This window comes from Haemaphysalis longicornis, unplaced genomic scaffold (assembly GCF_048455015.1).
Source record: "Haemaphysalis longicornis isolate Haplotype H1 unplaced genomic scaffold, Haemaphysalis longicornis Haplotype H1 scaffold_1, whole genome shotgun sequence".
NCBI classification, from domain to species: domain Eukaryota; kingdom Metazoa; phylum Arthropoda; class Arachnida; order Ixodida; family Ixodidae; genus Haemaphysalis; species Haemaphysalis longicornis.
In genome coordinates, this window is record NW_027526203.1 from 314,645,418 (window position 1) to 314,663,487 (window position 18,070).

Sequence of the window (18,070 nt, forward strand, 5' to 3'; positions counted from 1 at the left end):
CCAACAAGATAATATTAACTTTTTAAAGCATGCATTAGCTTATAGATTCTGTGTTTCGCTAAGCTATGATAGATCACTATTGCACGGTGGATCAGTAAACACTTGTTCAAGACAAGACAGTCAAACAAATCTGCCATTACTCACTGCTGGATCTGTAGCTTTTGCCTTCCGTAGCCTGTTCTTTGCAGCATCTAGGTCCAGCCTTTTGTTCTCAAGCAGACGACGCTCTTTCTGTATAAAGAATGAAAGAAAAGTAACTACAGATTATTACCAGCATTTCTAATTTGCAGGGCAAAGATTTTGGCCAGTTAATGATACATAATGTAGAAAAACCCAAACCAGGACGATGACACGAGATAACACAAATGGTTATGCACGTGGCTGTGGCCTTGCCTTATACAAGCTTCTCAATAAAATCCGAGGCTTTAGCACCAAAGCTACGCCTCTGCTATCAGCCGGTAGTGCTGCCTGTAGGGGCGCCACCCAAACTCCTCTGGCAGTATGTTCCACAAGCAGTCACAGGTAGCTCCGACCAGCTTCATACTGTCACCGCCGCTATTGCCCAAGTTTACAACCGCAATTTCCTGTTTGCACACACTGGAGGAGGATATTTTTTTTGTTTTGAGGGGAAGTGAGAGGGCTCGCAAAGAGAGTGCAATTTACACAGCTGCAAATATCTCTGATCTGACCAGTGTGCTATGATTTGGTACGGGTATGCATCACCAGATGTGTATCCAGTATTGGGAACAGACCAGCACCACGAAGACACATGGTGAGGAGCCAATTTATTTCCTCGATTTCTGAAACTTTCTAACAGCACCTTAATACCCAGCATTTACTCAGATGGCCACGGCACAGCAATGATTTACCCTGATGTAAATTAATTTGATGCCCTTGCACAGCCTAGCAAACCCTTGTACCCCACGGCACAGTGGTCATGCATTCCTCAGACACTACAAGACATCTTCATCGTTCAATTACCACGACAGCCTGCAAGATGTCCCTTTACGCAAGAATGTGACACAAGTTCTCGAAAATTCTACAAAACAGTCGGTAATATAAAGTACAATAATATTCTAAAAATTAGTATATGCTGAGTCAGCTTGTCCTCAGGGAAACTGGCAGTAAAAATTACACCTCCATGACCAGATGGCACACAGAGCCTGCAGAAAACAAAACTAGGAGCTTCAACAAAAACATTCTTCCAACAATGCCTTTCTCATTTCTCTGCTGCCTCTTTGTCTGGACCAGCTCCTGGTTGAAGACCGAAAAAGAAAGGAAGAAAAGAAAGGAGCCAGCACTCAGCTTCTGAAAGTCATCGCAAACATATTTATTCACGATTTCACTTTTTATTTGAACTCAGAAAAAGTTCATCATTTCAGATTAACCAGTGGAACTGTAGTGCTATTCCTAACTAGCTATATCTGACAAGTCCCACCTGATTTGAGTTCAGACAAAAATTGCATCCGAAATTTTGAGGCAGCACGAGATTTATTTCAAAACACATCTGAGCTATAAATTGCTCAGTTACAAATCTACACTGTGTTTTTGCTCACTTCTCTCACTGTCCAATGCCAATTTTTGCAGACAATTTTTTTAGCGTTTTTTTATACTTAACTGCACCATAAATCATCATCACCATCAGCCTGCTCAGGTCCACTGCAGAACGAAGGCCTCTGCCATTGACCTCCAACCGCTCCTGTCCTGTGCTAATCGAGTCCACAGTTTACACCCGAAATTCCGTGTGTCATCCCTCCATTGTGTTGTTGGCCTTCCCCTTCTTCTAGACCCATCTCTTGGTATCCACTCAGTTACCCTAATTGTCCACCTGTTACCAGTTCGTCTCACTACATGGCCAGCCCAAGTCTATTTCTTTTTCTTTATTTGAACTATGATATCATCAACTGTAAATATAAATATATAGATATAGGCACCATAAATATAGACCTCAAATGATGTTGCAGAGGAAATCATTAGGTGTTACCAGACGGTTTAAAAACAGCCAGGCCTTTCGGGGGCCTCTGCACATCTAAGCATTTTTATGTTGGTACAGTGAAACCCCACTCATACGTCCCCCGGACTTACGACGACCTGCTTCTTACGATGGATCACCGCGGTCCCAGCAAACTCCCCATAGAAACAATACATTAAAAATCTCGATGATATGACGCTCGGATGTACGCAGTCCGCTTCATACGACGGACCCTGGCATGGATAAACGGGAGTTTTCCCCACATATTACACCGCTTTGCTGCCTCTTCCCGACCTTTATTCTGAACCCCCGTTTGTCGCTGCTTGATGCGCAAAGGTCTGCATGCGGGCCAGACCACTCGCTGAACAGACGCAAGCAAGCAGGCGGGTACTCGTGAGCGGGAGTTAACCTTCGAGAGCCCCACGCGGCAGCAGTACGCCAACGTACCAACCGCGAGAAGTCGAAGTTCAGGTGGCAGGCGAACCGTGAATTTGAAGCTCCAATCGAGCCGCTGTTGAATGTGAAAACATGCCACGCACCCCACAATGATGACTGAACACCCGCTTTCCCCCCGCTTGATACAAGTTCCTTCCTTTTACGACGCTCTCTCTCCCTATATCTCTGCTCTCTGCTTATCAGTGTCCTTCAAAGCTGCATTGTCACTCCGCTCCTTTCTTTGCTAGGGTGCCTTGATTCACGCGTGTCGCCGCAAGGGTGGAGACGCGTATATGCTGGCGCCACCATTTTGGGTCACTTGCTGGCCGCCGCAGCAAGTATGTGAAGCAAGATCGCGCTATCATTTTCGCCGCAAAGCGGTTTACTCGCGAAGTTTGAATCATCTTAGATATCTATTTTGCGTTGCTGGGTCTTGTGAGAAACGAAAACACGTACACGTTGAGCACTTGGACCCAACAGCGACGGCACAAGACCGTTCAAAGGGTGTCTCCATCATGAACGGGAAAGCCTTTTTTTTTTATCTCCACCTTGTACTATCGTTCCCTTTGCTTAGCCATGGTAGTTTCACACTCACTTTTCCCCTCTCAATTTGCTCGACGATGTGAGCCAATAGCGCCGGACGGCACGGGTGTCGCGTAGCACGCGGCGCTTGGCTGGCGGGCTAGCTCGGACGTCGTGGAGAGGAGGGGGCACAACATAGGCATTCTTTTAAACTTGGGATTTGAGCCAAAGGTTCGCAAATCATGCAAGCATGCGCTAACTTTAGTAATTTAAATAAGTTCCTAGCCCACCTGTCGCACGAGACTGTCTACTATGCCGGCATTTACCCGCACCCCAGACGTACGACGGCCCGGTAATACGAAGCTTTGTCCCTTGAAAGTCGTATTATCGGGGTTCCACTGTAATGCACTACAATGCTTCATTAGATCCCGTCCTTTGTTTATAACATTTTGTCGACAAGGGCAAAGCCACTGAATTCAAATGCAACTGCTTTTCGATGGTCAATGACTCTCAGATCCCCCAGCATGTCAGAGGCAAATAGTACTAGCTGCAAGAACAGCTTTGCCTGTTCTAGATTGCAGCAACTGCCAAAGCCTTCTCGCAAATGGAGTGACCGTTCACTATTTCAAGAGCCAAGCTTAGCCATGAGTGGCAGCAAGAAAACTGCAAACATACAACACGTAAAAGCAAATGTCAAAATGTGATGTAATGTGGATGCAGTGGAGCAGGCATCAGCTGCAACTATGGTGTGAGCAAAAAAAAAGAGGGGCCAGAGGTATCCACAAATTTTGTTTCACAGGTTCTGAATCAGACCAGCTTTAGTCTATCACAGCATCTTCTAGCGCGGTGGCATCACGATTCCACTACTCATTTGAGACGCTTCCAGCAATAAAGGGCACCGACAGAGGCATGGACAAGTTCGGAGAATTTGCCTCTTCCCTGTCTGCACTTTGCCACTGCACTGTTTTGGGCCCGCCTGTTTAAAACGATACGCAGACGAGTGTTGCCTGCAGTTCCGACAGACCAGTGGGGCCCCCTCTGAGCGGGGGTCCAAAGGTGGCGCTGCACTTGCCAGGATTGTCTTCATGTCTCCATCCAGGAACCTTCTGAGCGGCTGGACAAAGTTGGTGTGCACCAGGCGGCCAAACTCCCGCTCTGCCTGGCCTAGCTTCTGCTGAGCCTGGCCAACCTTGATCAGGGCGCTCCCTGGGACACCGAAAATGCATGTGTGAGAAAGACATCACAGGGGAACTTTCCCATTCAACAACGACTTTCAAAATAACAATCAATTCCTCCATTGCTTAAGTATTTTATTTTGCTTCATACTTTTTTTTGGGGGGGGGGGGGGGGGGGGCAATTTTGTCAACCCCACAATCACTGCACTCTGTGAGCACTAGAGGAACGGACACTGCAAGAGATTTAAGAAATGGACTCATTTGCACTGAAAAAGATGACCGTTCTAACTGTGGGTTAATTGGCGCATTCATAGTAGGTCGTAGCCATTACTACATCAGTGTGGCCAATCTTGCTCTGGTGAGGGAGTGCGTTACAGTTAATGGTTGCTGGGATCGGGCCACACCCCAAGCCTCCTCCTACAATTCCATCAACACGCGGATTTTTTTTTTATCCAGTGGGAATGTGTGGCACTGGGATTCGACCACAGTCCTTCTGCACATGAGGCAGATGCTCTAGTTCTACGCCACCGCTGCACACACACTACGCCACCAGGTACTCACCTACGGGGCAGAAACTTGGAGGCTCACTAAAAGGGTTCAACTGAAATTAAGGACGACTCAGTGAGCAATGGAACAGAAGATGATAGGTGTAACATTAAGGGACAAGAAGAGAGCGGAGTGGGTCAGGGAACAAATGTGTGTTTAGGACACAGTAGAAATTGAGAAGAAGAAATGGGTGTTGGCAGGGCATGTAATGCGAAAGCAAGATGACCGTTGGTCATTTAGGGTAACAGAGTGGATCCCTAGAGAAGGCAAGCATGGCAGGGGGCGGCAGAAGGTTAGATGGGCAGGTGAGATCAAGAAGTTTGCGGGGATAAATTGGTCGCAGTCAGCACAGGACTGGGATAAAGAGGCCTTTGCCCTGAAGTGGGCGTAGAAAGGATGATGATGATGATTAGTAATGCTTCTATGAGCACTTTACTTCTCTAGTACTCGACTTCGACGCACATCCACTTATCAAGCACCCCAGCAGTCCCATCGCAGTCGTGTATATGGACAACTCTACCAGGAAATATGTCATCTGGCGAGGCAAGTCCTGTACTCATGATGCTCACTGATGCTCTGGTGTCCACTAAAACGTTTTCTAATCGGCTGCTAACATACATCAATGCATACAGCAAATTGGAATCAGATTTAATTAAGTACACAGTCTCGCTTGGGTTCTTTGGGTGGGAGCGACGAGCACCACTAGGAGTGCCGACCGATACTATGGCATTCCGAACAGTGTCGTACTGTCGTGTCTGGCCTATTGGTGGCAGAAGATTGACGCAGATGTCCCTCAGCGCATGGAGGAGTTCTTCCGCTATGGTAGGAGCCCTTGGAAGAACCTGGCGTCGGATGGCTTTCGTCATACCATGGATGGTGAGTGGTACAATGGACGACTCAGGGCGATTAGGATCAGCAAGCTGCAGGAGTCTTCGCTTCTCGTAGAAGTAATCCACCAACATCCCCTCCTTATGTTTGAAGAAGATGGCCTGATCCCAACGCGAAATGGGGTTCAAGTCGAATGCGCGGACAAATGGGCGGCCTAGGGCTTGTCAGCGTTCCCTGCCACCCACAATTAATACCACTTCTTCGTGTTCCCCGAAAGGTATGCTCACAGGTTATTTATCCAATCAGAGTGTTATCCAGTGATTGTGGGAGCACGCGTATTGCTGCTTATCTCATGCTTTCTTTTGTTTCCGCACTTTGAACTACATTTTGCACTTCAGATTGGAATGTGTAGGGTCCAAGGAGGACATGCACTCTATAACCTATCAGTGAGTTTACTTGAAGCAGTCTCTTTCCTCCAGTCAATATTTTATTCATAAGGAAAAAAAAGAACTGCCTCTACAAGTGAATTTGTAGCTGGCAAGCAAATGACATATTTCATGACTACCTTGCCGTTTTATCATGGCCTATAATTTCCCTTGAAATACTACAGGTTTTCCCACTCACTTTAATCCAACCACCATACAATTTAATCCAGGCACCAGAGAATTTAATCCAAGTGCCATCTAACGTAATCCAGACGCCACGTAATTTAATTCAGGTACCAGCGAATTTAATTCAAGTGCCAACCAGTTTAATCCTTCCGACAACCAAATTAATCCAGCTATCACAAGAACGTTCAGGAGAGTTTTGTGCGAAATTAGGCACAGCTTTGCGGACTTTTCTGAGCATGGTGTGGCGAAAACGTGCTGTTTCTTCAGTCATTATGTGCAAAATATCTTATGCAGACGGCTTAATGAACATTTACTAACACTTGCAAACGAGGAGAGCAGTCTCGTTTGATCTGTTGGTGCCGTGTGCTGATCGTCTGTAAGATCGTCAGAAGTATCGTCCACTCGTGTGTTGTTACTCCAGCAGATTTTCCAGCGCATTGTTACGCGAGCAGACGCACTTCTGTCGCGAGCAGGCGATATTTCTGACGATCTCGCAGACAATATCATAATTTGGAAATAATGCTTAACACTGCAGAAAAGCACTTAATTGAAAATGAGAATGCAAAGGGCATTTAAGTAATGTGTTTTTATCAAAGGAGCTTCTGAAAGCATTGTTACACAAAGAGAAGACGATACTTCTGATGTGAGTTATCGACGGTGCTCGCAGACGATCGGCTCACACCACGCGGCACCAATGAATCACAGCATGCGGCATCAACAGTCTGCGCATTTTAGTAAATGTACATTAAGCTGTGCGCATAAGATAATTTTCACCACATCACTTGCAACAAAGTCTACAAAGCTGTGCCTAATTTCGCACAAAACACTCCTGAACATTCTTCTGATAGCTGGATTAATTTGGTTGGCGAAGGGATCAAATTGGTTCGCACTTAAATTAAATTCGCTGGCTCCTGGATTAAATTACATGGCATCTGGATTAAATTAGATGGTGCTTAGATTAAATTCGCTGGTGCCTGGATTAAATTGATTGGATTAAATTGAACGGGAAAACCCGTAGTTCCAGCATTTCTATACGTTCAGTTTTTCTACATCGACATTAAAGGCCACATTGGAAACATATCAAACAGGGACTCAAGAACATTAATATGGCAGAACAACAAAGAATTGTACTACTTTGAGTGGCGTCTTGAAATGGCACCTAAACACTAGCAATTTGCAGTTTAGGTGGCTAAACGATTTCAAAGAGAGACAAGGCAGCATCCTGCAAGCAGTGCAACACTTTTCTTCTTGAGAATTTACTTTCTGGTAACCTTGCATAAAAAATGCAGCGGGAACAGAAAAAGTACTGTTAAATATGTTTTTATCTTGGCATGGTTGCTGCCATTAACAATCGCAGTAACTTGATATCCCGTTACAGTACAAGCAGAAACGCTAAAAAGGTATTTTAACAAAAATCTCGACAGTAGCCAGAGACGCGAGCGCAAATGCAGTGGCTCACAATTTAAGAATTGCGTGCTTGCGGAGCGTTACCTGCTGAACCCAAAACAAACCTTCTTGCGTATAGCGCCATGAAAGCACTGCAGCATGCGCAAAAGCATCAAACGTCCTTCGCTCTCCTTCCCTGCTTTGTGCTGTTCCGCGACTTCGCCATTACACTCCATGGTTTTGTTGTTCAGCCATGTTGCGACCCTTTTTTGTGCTCCTGGTGCACGGCGTACGATGGGCCAATACATGAGCTACACAGTCGGTTTTAAACTGAAGGTGGTGGAGCATGCGTTGAATCATATGGAAACCGTGCAGCTGGGCGGCACTTCAGTGTTGACCCAGCGTGCGTACGCTCTGGTGAAAATAAGAGGTTCCGGCAATGAACAGGCATCGCCATGTGTTTTGTGGGCCCAAAAAAAGGGAATTTTCCCGGTGGGGAAAAAGAAGTTTTGGAGTGCCCTTACGACACGGAAGACGATGCGCTGTGAGCTGATGATGCGATGTGGGCTGACGAACATGAAGCCGCAAGCGACTTCAGTGAGAACAGCAGCTCAGATGGCGAGTAGGGTGACAATGGCGAGTAATACCCCTGCTACACTAGGGTCCAAATGTCATTTGACTCAAATGGGTTGCTTCAAATGTCATTCAGAATCCGCCGTGCTACACTACAATTTCGATGGCATTTGAAAGCTTTCACAACTGTTCGCTGTGCTGTAGTGGCGCTGTTGTTGCACCGTTCCGTTTTCGTACACTAATACAACAATCAAACTTAAGAGCAGTCCAAGGCAGTAAAATGATATCAAATTAGAAGAGACACCAGTTTTGACTCTAAATATGGCTGTCTTGCGTTGTTTTTGTTTGTTTTTTGCAACTGACCCACTGGTTTTGAGAGTATGAAAATTAAATATGTTGATTTCGTATTTTAAGTAAATAAACAGTGAACAAAGTTTCACAAACAACAATATTTTGTTTGTTTTACGTACGGAAGTATTATACTTTTTATTGCCGATCGAAGACGCTGCGTCCGAGAGTGCTGGAAATGGCATTTGAAATCTTAAATGTCTCTCTCGGTGCTCATTTGGCTCAAATGTCATTTGAGCCAAATGGCATTTAAAAACCTAGTGTAGCAGCACAACTTAGCATTTGAGCCAAATGACATTTGGTACAAATGACAGTTAGACCCCAGTGTAGCAGGGGTATAAGCTGCCACTAGCATGCTCTGAATAAAAAAGAAATTTGGTTACATAATTATCTATGTGCCTTTACTGGAAAGGTAACGCTTTGACAGCGCTTCTCCTAGCATCTTTATTGTATGGAATTTCAACTTTTAAAAATCTGTTGCAACTTTTTCCTGCATAATGATCCCTCCCCCCAAATTCATGCCGAATTCTCTGAAAAAAAAAAAGAAGTGGGTTAATTACGTGAGTAAATATGGTAGTTACCTAGTCTGCAGACTAATGGAGGAATCAGCCTGCAAATTAAAGGGACAGACGACCGATTTTTGTCGAGTATATGTTCTCTGGCTCATATGAAAGCCAGCGTTTTATATAGTGGGGTAACCCCTAGCAATTTATAAACAAATTGGAAGAAATAATTTTAATTTGGCACTGAACTATCTGAAATCTGAAAGGTGGCAGTCCGTAGTGTAGAAATGTGACACTGCATTACGTGTCCTGGGGCGGTATTCTCGTAACTGTCCCTTTTGAGTCCCTTTCATCGTGACGTACTTCCGGTTAAGCAGTGGGCGTTAACAGTAGGTCTGTTGCGCTTGCGTTACGTCACTTCAGGTTGTTTTCTTTTAGCCAATCAGGGCTCGCCAAAAGAGACACTTTTGAAAGGGACGCAAAAGGGACAAAGCTCGAGAATACCGCCCCTGGTCACGTGACCTAAAACTGCTGAAACGTTTATTCACTTATTGAAAACCTTTTAACACAAGCATTTGTACAAGTTTGAATTGTGCAAGTATTTTTACACATCCTTCTGAAAATTTTAATTGATTGATTTTAGGGTTCAATGCGCCGACGCACTGCAGGCGATGAGGTGCGCCGAAGTGGAGGGGTCTGGATTAATTTTGACCACCTGGGGATCTTTAACGTGCGCTGAAATCTCGTACACACGAGCGTTTTTGATTTTCACCTCCATCAGAAAAGCAGCCGCCACGGCCAGGAATCAAACCCGCGACCTCGTGCTCAGCAGCACAACCCCTTAGCCACTGAGCCACCGCAGCGGGTTTCTGAATATTTTAAGGCAGCGCTCCCTCCACTTGTTTTGGTGGGCTGTCCCTGTCTGCACTCCTAGCACAAATAATTTTTAAAATTGTCCACACCATACAACCGATTTTTGTGGAGTGCATGTTGTCTAGCTCATACGAAAGCCAGCATTTTATATACTGGGGTAACCACAAGGAACTTTTAAATAAACAGGTGGAAATAAATTTAATTTTGCACTAAAATTTTTGAAGCCTGAAAGGTGGTGCCTTGTATCGTGTAAACGTGGCACTACGTTACGTGTCCAAACAATTCCGTCGATTTCAACGCGCGATCCAAAAAATGCGTGAAGGAATATGAAAGGTTGCCCATCATTGTTTTAGCCGGGGAAAAGTTTTTAATCACCTCTTTTAATCTCCCAAGAAGTTTTAAAAGTACGATTGATTGATTGTAGGGTTTAACGCGCCGACGCAACGCAGGCGATGAGGTGCGCCGTAGTGGAGGGCTCCGGATTAATTTTGACCACCTGGGGAATCTTTAACGTGCGCAGAAATTTCGTACAGACGGGCGTTTTTGCTTTTCGCCTCCATCAGAATCGCGGCCACCACGGCCAGCAATCGAACCCGCGACCTCAGCTCAGCTGAGCAGCGCAACGCCTTAGCCACTGAGCCACCGCGGCGAGTAGTTTTAAAAGTATGCTGCCGCACGGCTCACTGCCATGGTTGCCAGCATTCCTTTTGGCGGGACACGTATGGCTGGTTGATCTAGAAATTCTGATTTCAAAAGTTCGGGCGCTATCAGCAAAACCGTATCGGATTAAGGTGTTTTAAGCAATGCCCCTTCATCTGGGATAAACAAAATACTACTCGACAAAAATCGGCTGTCTGTCCCTTTCACAAAGAGAAATGAAATAAATAAATAAATACAGCTCAGTACCGTATGAAGTGCCAGGGCCAAAGTCAGTTCCAGCATCTATCATGTCTTGACCCAGTAGCTCCGTGTTGTTTAGCCTGTCACGTTTCTTGTCCAATTTTTCAAACAGATAATCTTCTACTCGCACATCTGCAACGGAGAAAAAAGTGTGGTAATCCAGATGTGCATCAAAGTAGCCTTGAGTCACAAGAACAGCACATGGCGAAGGAAAGGGACATGTCACCACGAGAAGGACTATAGCACATCCCATAATATTCAATATTTTCAATGGTGGTGTCTAGACAGAAATGATACAGCCCAATGTAAACAATCTTAATTTACAGACTGTTTTCTCAGCACAAATAGAAGTCACATACACATGTCGTGCCGTTTATGGATATCGATTCGAGTTTATTTGTGTGCAATATTAGGTATATTCAAACCAATAAAAAAAATGTTTGTAAGGAAGAATTGAATAAAAATAGATTATGCAGATCACTGCAGGAATACTAACTACAGATATGCTACTCCAAGTAGGTCTGCTCTACCAGCTGCAATGCGACCAGTAAAAGTTTGTAGGCATGCAATCATGTAGGCTTGTAGGCGTGCAACCATGCAGGCATTCATGCACATGTCGGAGGTCATTGCTAAGCAACATAGACACAAAAACAAAAAAGTGGTATTAGGCTTACTCGGATTGGGTTGAAGGACTGCTTCCGTTTTTCCAACCAGCCTTTCAGTCCAATACTTGGTTCTATCAGAACGCTGAGCTAATGTTTCAAAGTGAGCATCCAGTTCAGTTTTGTCTGAAGTTCCCAGCCGTTCTTCAGTGTACTGGAAAAACATTTACGAAAAATTATGAGTGCTTAATATACCCAATCTTAAGATCACCGTTTCAAGATCTGACAACAAGGCAATGCAGTTCATTTTGCAATTGCCTCGTCCACAGAAATGATCTGTAGGTATACCAAAGTAAGAAATGCATGCACCTTGTGGTGATAAGAAATGTCAAAAAATTTCTGTGCACTATCAGTGCGACAACAAAGGGTAAAGCTTAGGTCACCACCAAGACTTTTGCAAGAAAAGTACTAAACAAAATTTAAGTCAGCACATTTAACGTCCAAACGATAAAAATAATTGCACGGGACAGGCGAAAGCGAAGACCTGCACAATGCAGATTTTTTTTCTCTATGTAAGGCAATCAATTATGATACGACAAGAAATACGACAAGAAATACAAGAAAGAAAAAAAATAAGAGGGCCAGCGTGCCCAAAATAAGATCTGGGAACTCGGTAGCAGAACCCCCGGGTTTCTTGCGATAACACGTAGTGTGCAAAGCTGATAAGTTACATAGGAGAAATCACAACTTGGCACTCAGCAAGAGCACAAAATAAAACAAGGCATATCTGTAGCTTTGGTCACAAAACTTAGTTTAGTGGTGCTCAATTGATGGCATGCTACCGATGATGCGGCAAGCTACTCGTTCCAAAGTGCCGTGCTGTGCAACAGAAACGCTTATCATTCACCCCATTAAAATCAGCTTAAGACGACACGATAGTTCGGAACTCTTACCTGAACGGCCCTCGTGAAGACGGTTGCAGCCTCCGCCGCAAGACCTTTGAAAGACTTCACGCTGAAGTCCATCGCTCAGCTGCTTTAGAACATGCGTAAACAGCAACTGAATCACGTTCCGCGGGTCGCTGCGGGGGTTCTCGATCGATCACTTGTATAGCCCAGTCTCCCCAAGAGCTTGCTTCAGGACAGGGCTTATAAAGGACTTCAAATGTAACCAGGATTGACAGCTGATAATAAATAAGGATAGCCGTCAGAGTGCTTCTGCTGGCTGAGTCGGTGTCACCCCCCCCTGCAGATCGTCACTGCCAACAGCAGAGTGCGGCGAACTTCGTGCACAAAACACGGCACAAGCGAGACTAGCGTCCGCCGCCGCCGCCGCCGCCAAGAGCTGCGGTAGCCCTGAAAAAGCTACAGAACAGAATCCCGAAAGTGGACCGTGCGGCTCGTGCCTGCAGCTGCAGTCAGCAGTTGAGCTTCGTCGTTAACATAGCTTGAGCCTTGTTTTAGTTTTTAGTAGTCTTGAATTTGTGCCTAAAAACTGTCACGTGACAGTTGTTTGGTTGTTCTCATGGAGGAAAGAATTGTTCTGCTGTTGTATTTCCTGTTTATGTAATCAGCTGTAGCTGCAGCCTTCTGCGATTAGTGGTGATGAAAAAGAAATATCGCACAGGAGAAAACAAAACAAAGCAAAAAAAAAAAAAAAACTGCCCGTGTGGGAGAATAACCTGTAACTCCGTACGAACAAGGATTTTGGTCTCAGAAAAGCTTTGAGTTTAATGCAAGGTATGAAACGTTATGCAGAAAAGGAAAAGTAGTCGATGACAGGGGGTACGCGTCCTGGTAGTGGGGCGATCACGAACGAGGTAAAATGCTACATAGCTGAGGAGTAATTGATTGAACTGGAAAAACGTTTCATTGAGCTCAATTTTGCATGATCTAAGGAACACGTCGGGGAACTCTGAGAACATTTTGACAATATTTAGTCAAAAAAATGGGCGCAGCTCGCACCAGTGGTGCAAAAAACAGAGCTGGCGGCCCGTCTCCCTTCGTCGGAAACCCGGCTGTTTCATCTTCTTTCTTTTGAGATTTTGAGGGAGAGAGGGAAAAGGGCCCGAAACTGTCTGACGTCTCACATGGATTCGCTGCTGAAAGTTCTACATGACTGGCAGGCCCGGATCGTTTAGTCTGCAGGCTTTCACATCTCTCTTAAAGTGGACCGAACCCGCGGCAACCGGCTTCGCGAACTCCAGCGCGAGCTGTGCTCCCCACTTTGAGCGCGAACGCACGTGAACTGGAGAGGAGAACAGCACGCAAGAGATCACGCCACGAACGCTGGGCAGTGTTTTTTCGAAGGTCGAGCGGTGCCAGAGCGCGATTACGTCATAGATATGCAGGGTGTTACGACGATAATTGGAACACTTTAAATTTTTTTACTGAGCGAACCGCTGCTCGGTTCACGCTCAAACTTTACACGGAGGTCGCATTTTGTGGTCTAATTTGTTTGACACCGGGAACAACGACGTTACTTACCTCTTTATTCTGAAAATAAATGAAAACGATATTCGCCTAAGGGAAAATGGCGGCCGATTTGGACGCGCGAGCCAGTGCAAGCCGATCTTGAAACGACGGCGCTACCTGGGGTATGCAGAGTGAAACGGACGATAGGGATTCATACTCCTTCCATGGCAGGAAGGAGCCAAGTGGAGTAGCAGACGACCGATCGTCTGCTGCCTCATTTGGCTCCTTCCACGGCAGGAAGGTGCCCAATGGGGTAGCAGGCAATCAGAAAATGTAAAAGCAGGTGAGGAAACCAGAGTTACTGGATATATATTGAACTCTGGAGGCAACAAATCCAACATTTATTCGCGACAATGAACTGTGGGAATATTTTATTATGATTGGTATCAGCTGCTGTGCAACTATTTGTGATCATCGTAAACAAGGGACTAAAGAGATTTTCTGATCGTCTGCTGCCACACTTGGCCCCTTCCTACCATGGATCCCCATTGTCCGTTTCACTCTGCATACCCCAAGTGGCGCCGTCATTCCAAGATCAGCTTGCACTGGCTTGCACATCCAAATCAGCCGCCGTTTTCCCATAGGCGAAAATTGTTATTTATTTATTTTCAGAATAAACAGGTATACATAGTACCGTCGTTGTTCCCGGTGTGCCTGTTCGTCCCATAGGCGAAAATTGTTATTTATTTATTTTCAGAATAAACAGGTTGTGCCCGTTGTTCCCGGTGTGCCCGTTCGTCCCATAGGCGAAAATTGTTATTTATTTATTTTCAGAATAAACAGATTGTGCCCGTTGTTCCCGGAGCAGTGCGCGCCGGAGGAGGGTTTTTTCTTTTGTCTTTTTTTGTGAATGCCAACGGACCAAGCTTAAGCTTAAACAGCTCTGCTGTTAAAACTTGAACAGCCAGAGAGGCTTGTAGTAATAAGCGCAGAAAAAGTGTTTAGTTCCTGCCAGCAGCAAGAACACTGTTGCAAAATATGCGCATGTTACGCAATATATATGCATGACACAAAAGAGAAGGTGGCATTGCCGTACTTTTGCAGCAGGTGGGAAAGCTTGCAGTAAAAAGACTAGTGGTGAAAACCGGGGCCATTTTGGTTACAGATAGTGCAAACCAATGTTGCGCAGAAGTGCTGGCAGCAGCCAGGAACTAGTCCCAGGCTAAGGACTCCTAAACTAAGGTAGTATTGACTATGTCCCCAATGGTCCACCTCCGGACATGAAGTTGGATTGGGTGTCAGTAAAAGTTAATTCAAGTCAAGTCACAGAGGTTCAAGTCACAGTGAATCTGCTGGCATGTGAGCCGCTTCTAAAGGCATTCTAGCCACTTCCACATGCCGTTTCATGGTTGTTCATACACTCCTACAGGAGGCAATGATACAGGACCATCATGTATGGGCAGGGGAGCATTTGCAGTGGGGTGGAATAAAGTTTCGAGGACATTGTAGCTGCCCGTGTAACACACATTTGAAATAAAAACTTTTGCTGATGCAAGACTTGGAAGTCGTTGAGCGAGGACCTTTCTCTTTGGTGCAGTAGACCATCAACTGCTGAAAATGATGACAATGATGACGAGCTTGAAGGAGGATCGAACAAAGCAAGCATACTAAAATATTGGTATGTACACACGCTTGCCACCCTGTTTGCAGATGCATTTAACATATTCTATTGAAACTGGTGGCTGAAAGGCCAGCAAAATAAAAACTCAAACTGGGAAATATGAAGTGAATGCACAAATTCCAGACTGTATACGAACTTGAGCGTACCATGGCTAAGCTTGAGTGTACCACGGCTAAGGGATCTGCCCGTGTCCGCCCAGATCCCTTGGGTTGTGGCTTATTACAACAGGCATGGCATGTCGCGCAACAAAGGCGCTTGTAACGTTCCTCCAGTACACTGGACTTGACAGTGAGCAATGAACTCTCGGACAAATGACTATTGCCCGATTGTGTGTGTGCTTTTCGCATGCGTTTGTGTTTGAGCATTTATGTGTGAGAGTTCTTTTCATATATTTTCATCTCACCTTCATCCCCATTTGGTGTAGCAAGTCGGGCGCCTACCCTGGCTGACCTCACCTGCCCATAAAGATGTTTCTCTCTCTCTCTCCCTCTCTCAAGGGATAGCATTGCCCAGTGGCACTTGCCTATTACAACTTACAACTTTCAGTTTTCAAACGTGTGTGTCTTGTGCTGTTTGTATCTCATTTGCTACTGACTGCACGTCCCAGTGTTGCATCTCAAGCAATCCTTTGTTCTGCTGATCATTTGGCACAGTTTCATAGGTGACCTTTATGAAATGCACTTTTCTCTTCAGTTAAATTTTGGCCTCTAACATCGCAAAAACAATTCGGATATCCAGAATTATTTTCTTGCCTAGTTGTTTAGAAAAGTGTGCCATTTTTTTAGACATAACGTACTGTTTTTTGTAACTGCACAGATAAAAGTACACCTTTTTTTAGACAAGATGCACGCGCAGGCCTGGGAGTTCAAAACATCAATTACATGCAGGTGCACCATAGCAACTTTGCATTGGGGTAGGCTCATATCATCAGACCGCACTGAAATATTTAACAAGGTCAATAGGGCACTGCATAGAAGCAGTTGCCCAAGTTTCAATTTCTGCTCTGGTCTGGCACACGGGCTGAACAAATATAAAGGGGCATGTATGATGGAAGCAATTGGTGGAATACTCAAAATTTGTAATTTGCAACATTTGGTTTAAATGAACAAAGAATATATACATTTTTTTACTGCAAGTATATTACTGCGAGTGTTTCGCACCGCCCGCCATAAGTGGCCTCGGGAAGAGCTGGCCGCACACTCCTTGAAATTCAGGTGCCACACACACGGCTCCAGCAGCGACGATGCCAGGTTCTGGGAACTGTGGATGCCATTATGCGGGGAGCCCCTTCCATCCCCAGGGGGAAGAAATAAGCGCGAGAGTTGCATTTGGGCAGCGAAAGGAAGAGGCATACCACGAAAACTTGTCTGGAAAACAAAGGGCCTGGAGCGTAGTTCATTTGGGTAGATTCGAGCAATAAACACCCATCTTCCCTCATCACTGATCCACAGTATAGTGCCCTCACCTTATGTCCCAAAATCCCGAAGCAGTGGTTTTCAGCTGCATGTGGCGTGGTGTTTGCTTCAGGTCTGGGAGATATCGCTTTACATGTAATGATATTTCCATCTTATCATTAACTGCAAAATGTGCTCAGAAACCAGGCCATGGAGCGACATTTAATTCTCGCGAAGGTACAGGTCCATCAGTTCCAGCGCGTTGCCGAAGGTTTGATCCCACCTGAGGTGGCTGGTTTTCTTATGGAGGCGAAAAACAAAATTTCCTGCGTGTTCGAGATTTTGGCACACGTTAAAGATCCCTAGGTGGTCAAAATAATTCCACAGTTCTCCACTATGGCACGCCTCACAGCCCAGGTGCAGCTTCAGCGTGTCAAATGCCGATCTGCAACTTGCAGCAATCGTACCAATGCCGTCTTTTCACGTGGTGTGTCTGAGGGCTATCGAAAATGTTATGTGCCCTTTCCATTGCTTTGTCGTTTTTTTTTTTTTTTAACCTTCGATTCCCGCTTGTGTAAAGTACTTGTGAGTGCCTTTTTCTGAATTATTGTAATAATGCAGTATTTTTTTCGTGGCATGTCTTCAGCTATTTGAAATGTATATATGCGTTCTCTTATAACTTGCTTGCTGATAAGTACTTCTTGTAACTGCCTTTTTGTACACCCCCCCACTGTAATGCCGCAAGGCGCTGTGGGTACTAAATAAATAAATAATAAATAAATAAATAAAATAAGAAATTTGAGCTTTCTAGAAGCTAGTTTCAGTGTGCTTTAAAACGTGCCACAAGCCTGGCTGCACGGCTGACATTACCGTTGTGCAAAGAATGGTGGAAATACTAACTGCATTTATTGTAGGCAATCGGGTCGTCATTACTACTGTGCATGCCCCCACAGCATTGGCATAACAAAGGATAAAATTTAGTGATCCCGCTTTGCATGTTTAACCTTTGCCATTGATTCATGCAGTAGACTTCATCTGTATTTTTCCCCAAGCACATCTTTCCCAAACTTGGTCAAACTCCTAAGCTCAGATAGTCACATGTACACACCTGCACGAATAGTATTAATTTCTCTTGGCTTTCGTACCTTGGCCACTTCTCCTTGTCAATAGGTGCTGCACATAAAGGATGACGAGGTTTTCCTGTGGCCATGTTTTAAAGCTGTGCCGCTATTACGCGTGTGCACGGAAATATGCTCTCTGCCTAGATATGCTTAGTGCCCATAAGTGCCAATATATTTGTGCACAAC

The 18,070-nt window shown here is 45.1% G+C and overlaps 1 protein-coding gene across 3 annotated transcripts in view; it reads right to left on the reverse strand.

Annotated features, from left to right (window-relative positions):
- The window catches only part of Endob (SH3 domain containing GRB2 like, endophilin-B), a 38,269-nt gene extending 25,536 nt beyond the window's left edge, over nucleotides 1–12,733 (reverse strand). Inside the window, exons 1-5 of one of the 3 annotated variants that reach the window (XM_077682165.1) lie at nucleotides 12,228–12,733; nucleotides 11,347–11,488; nucleotides 10,679–10,804; nucleotides 4,002–4,135; nucleotides 143–231 (exon numbers count right to left, since the gene is read on the reverse strand). In XM_077682165.1, the coding sequence (XP_077538291.1) occupies nucleotides 143–231; nucleotides 4,002–4,135; nucleotides 10,679–10,804; nucleotides 11,347–11,488; nucleotides 12,228–12,299 (563 nt within the window). In that variant the 5' untranslated portion in view covers nucleotides 12,300–12,733. The remainder of the gene's footprint in view (nucleotides 1–142; nucleotides 232–4,001; nucleotides 4,136–10,678; nucleotides 10,805–11,346; nucleotides 11,489–12,227) is intronic. The other 2 variants (XM_077682163.1, XM_077682164.1) reach the window with 2 other exon arrangements.
- Between the last annotated feature and the right edge of the window lie 5,337 nt (nucleotides 12,734–18,070).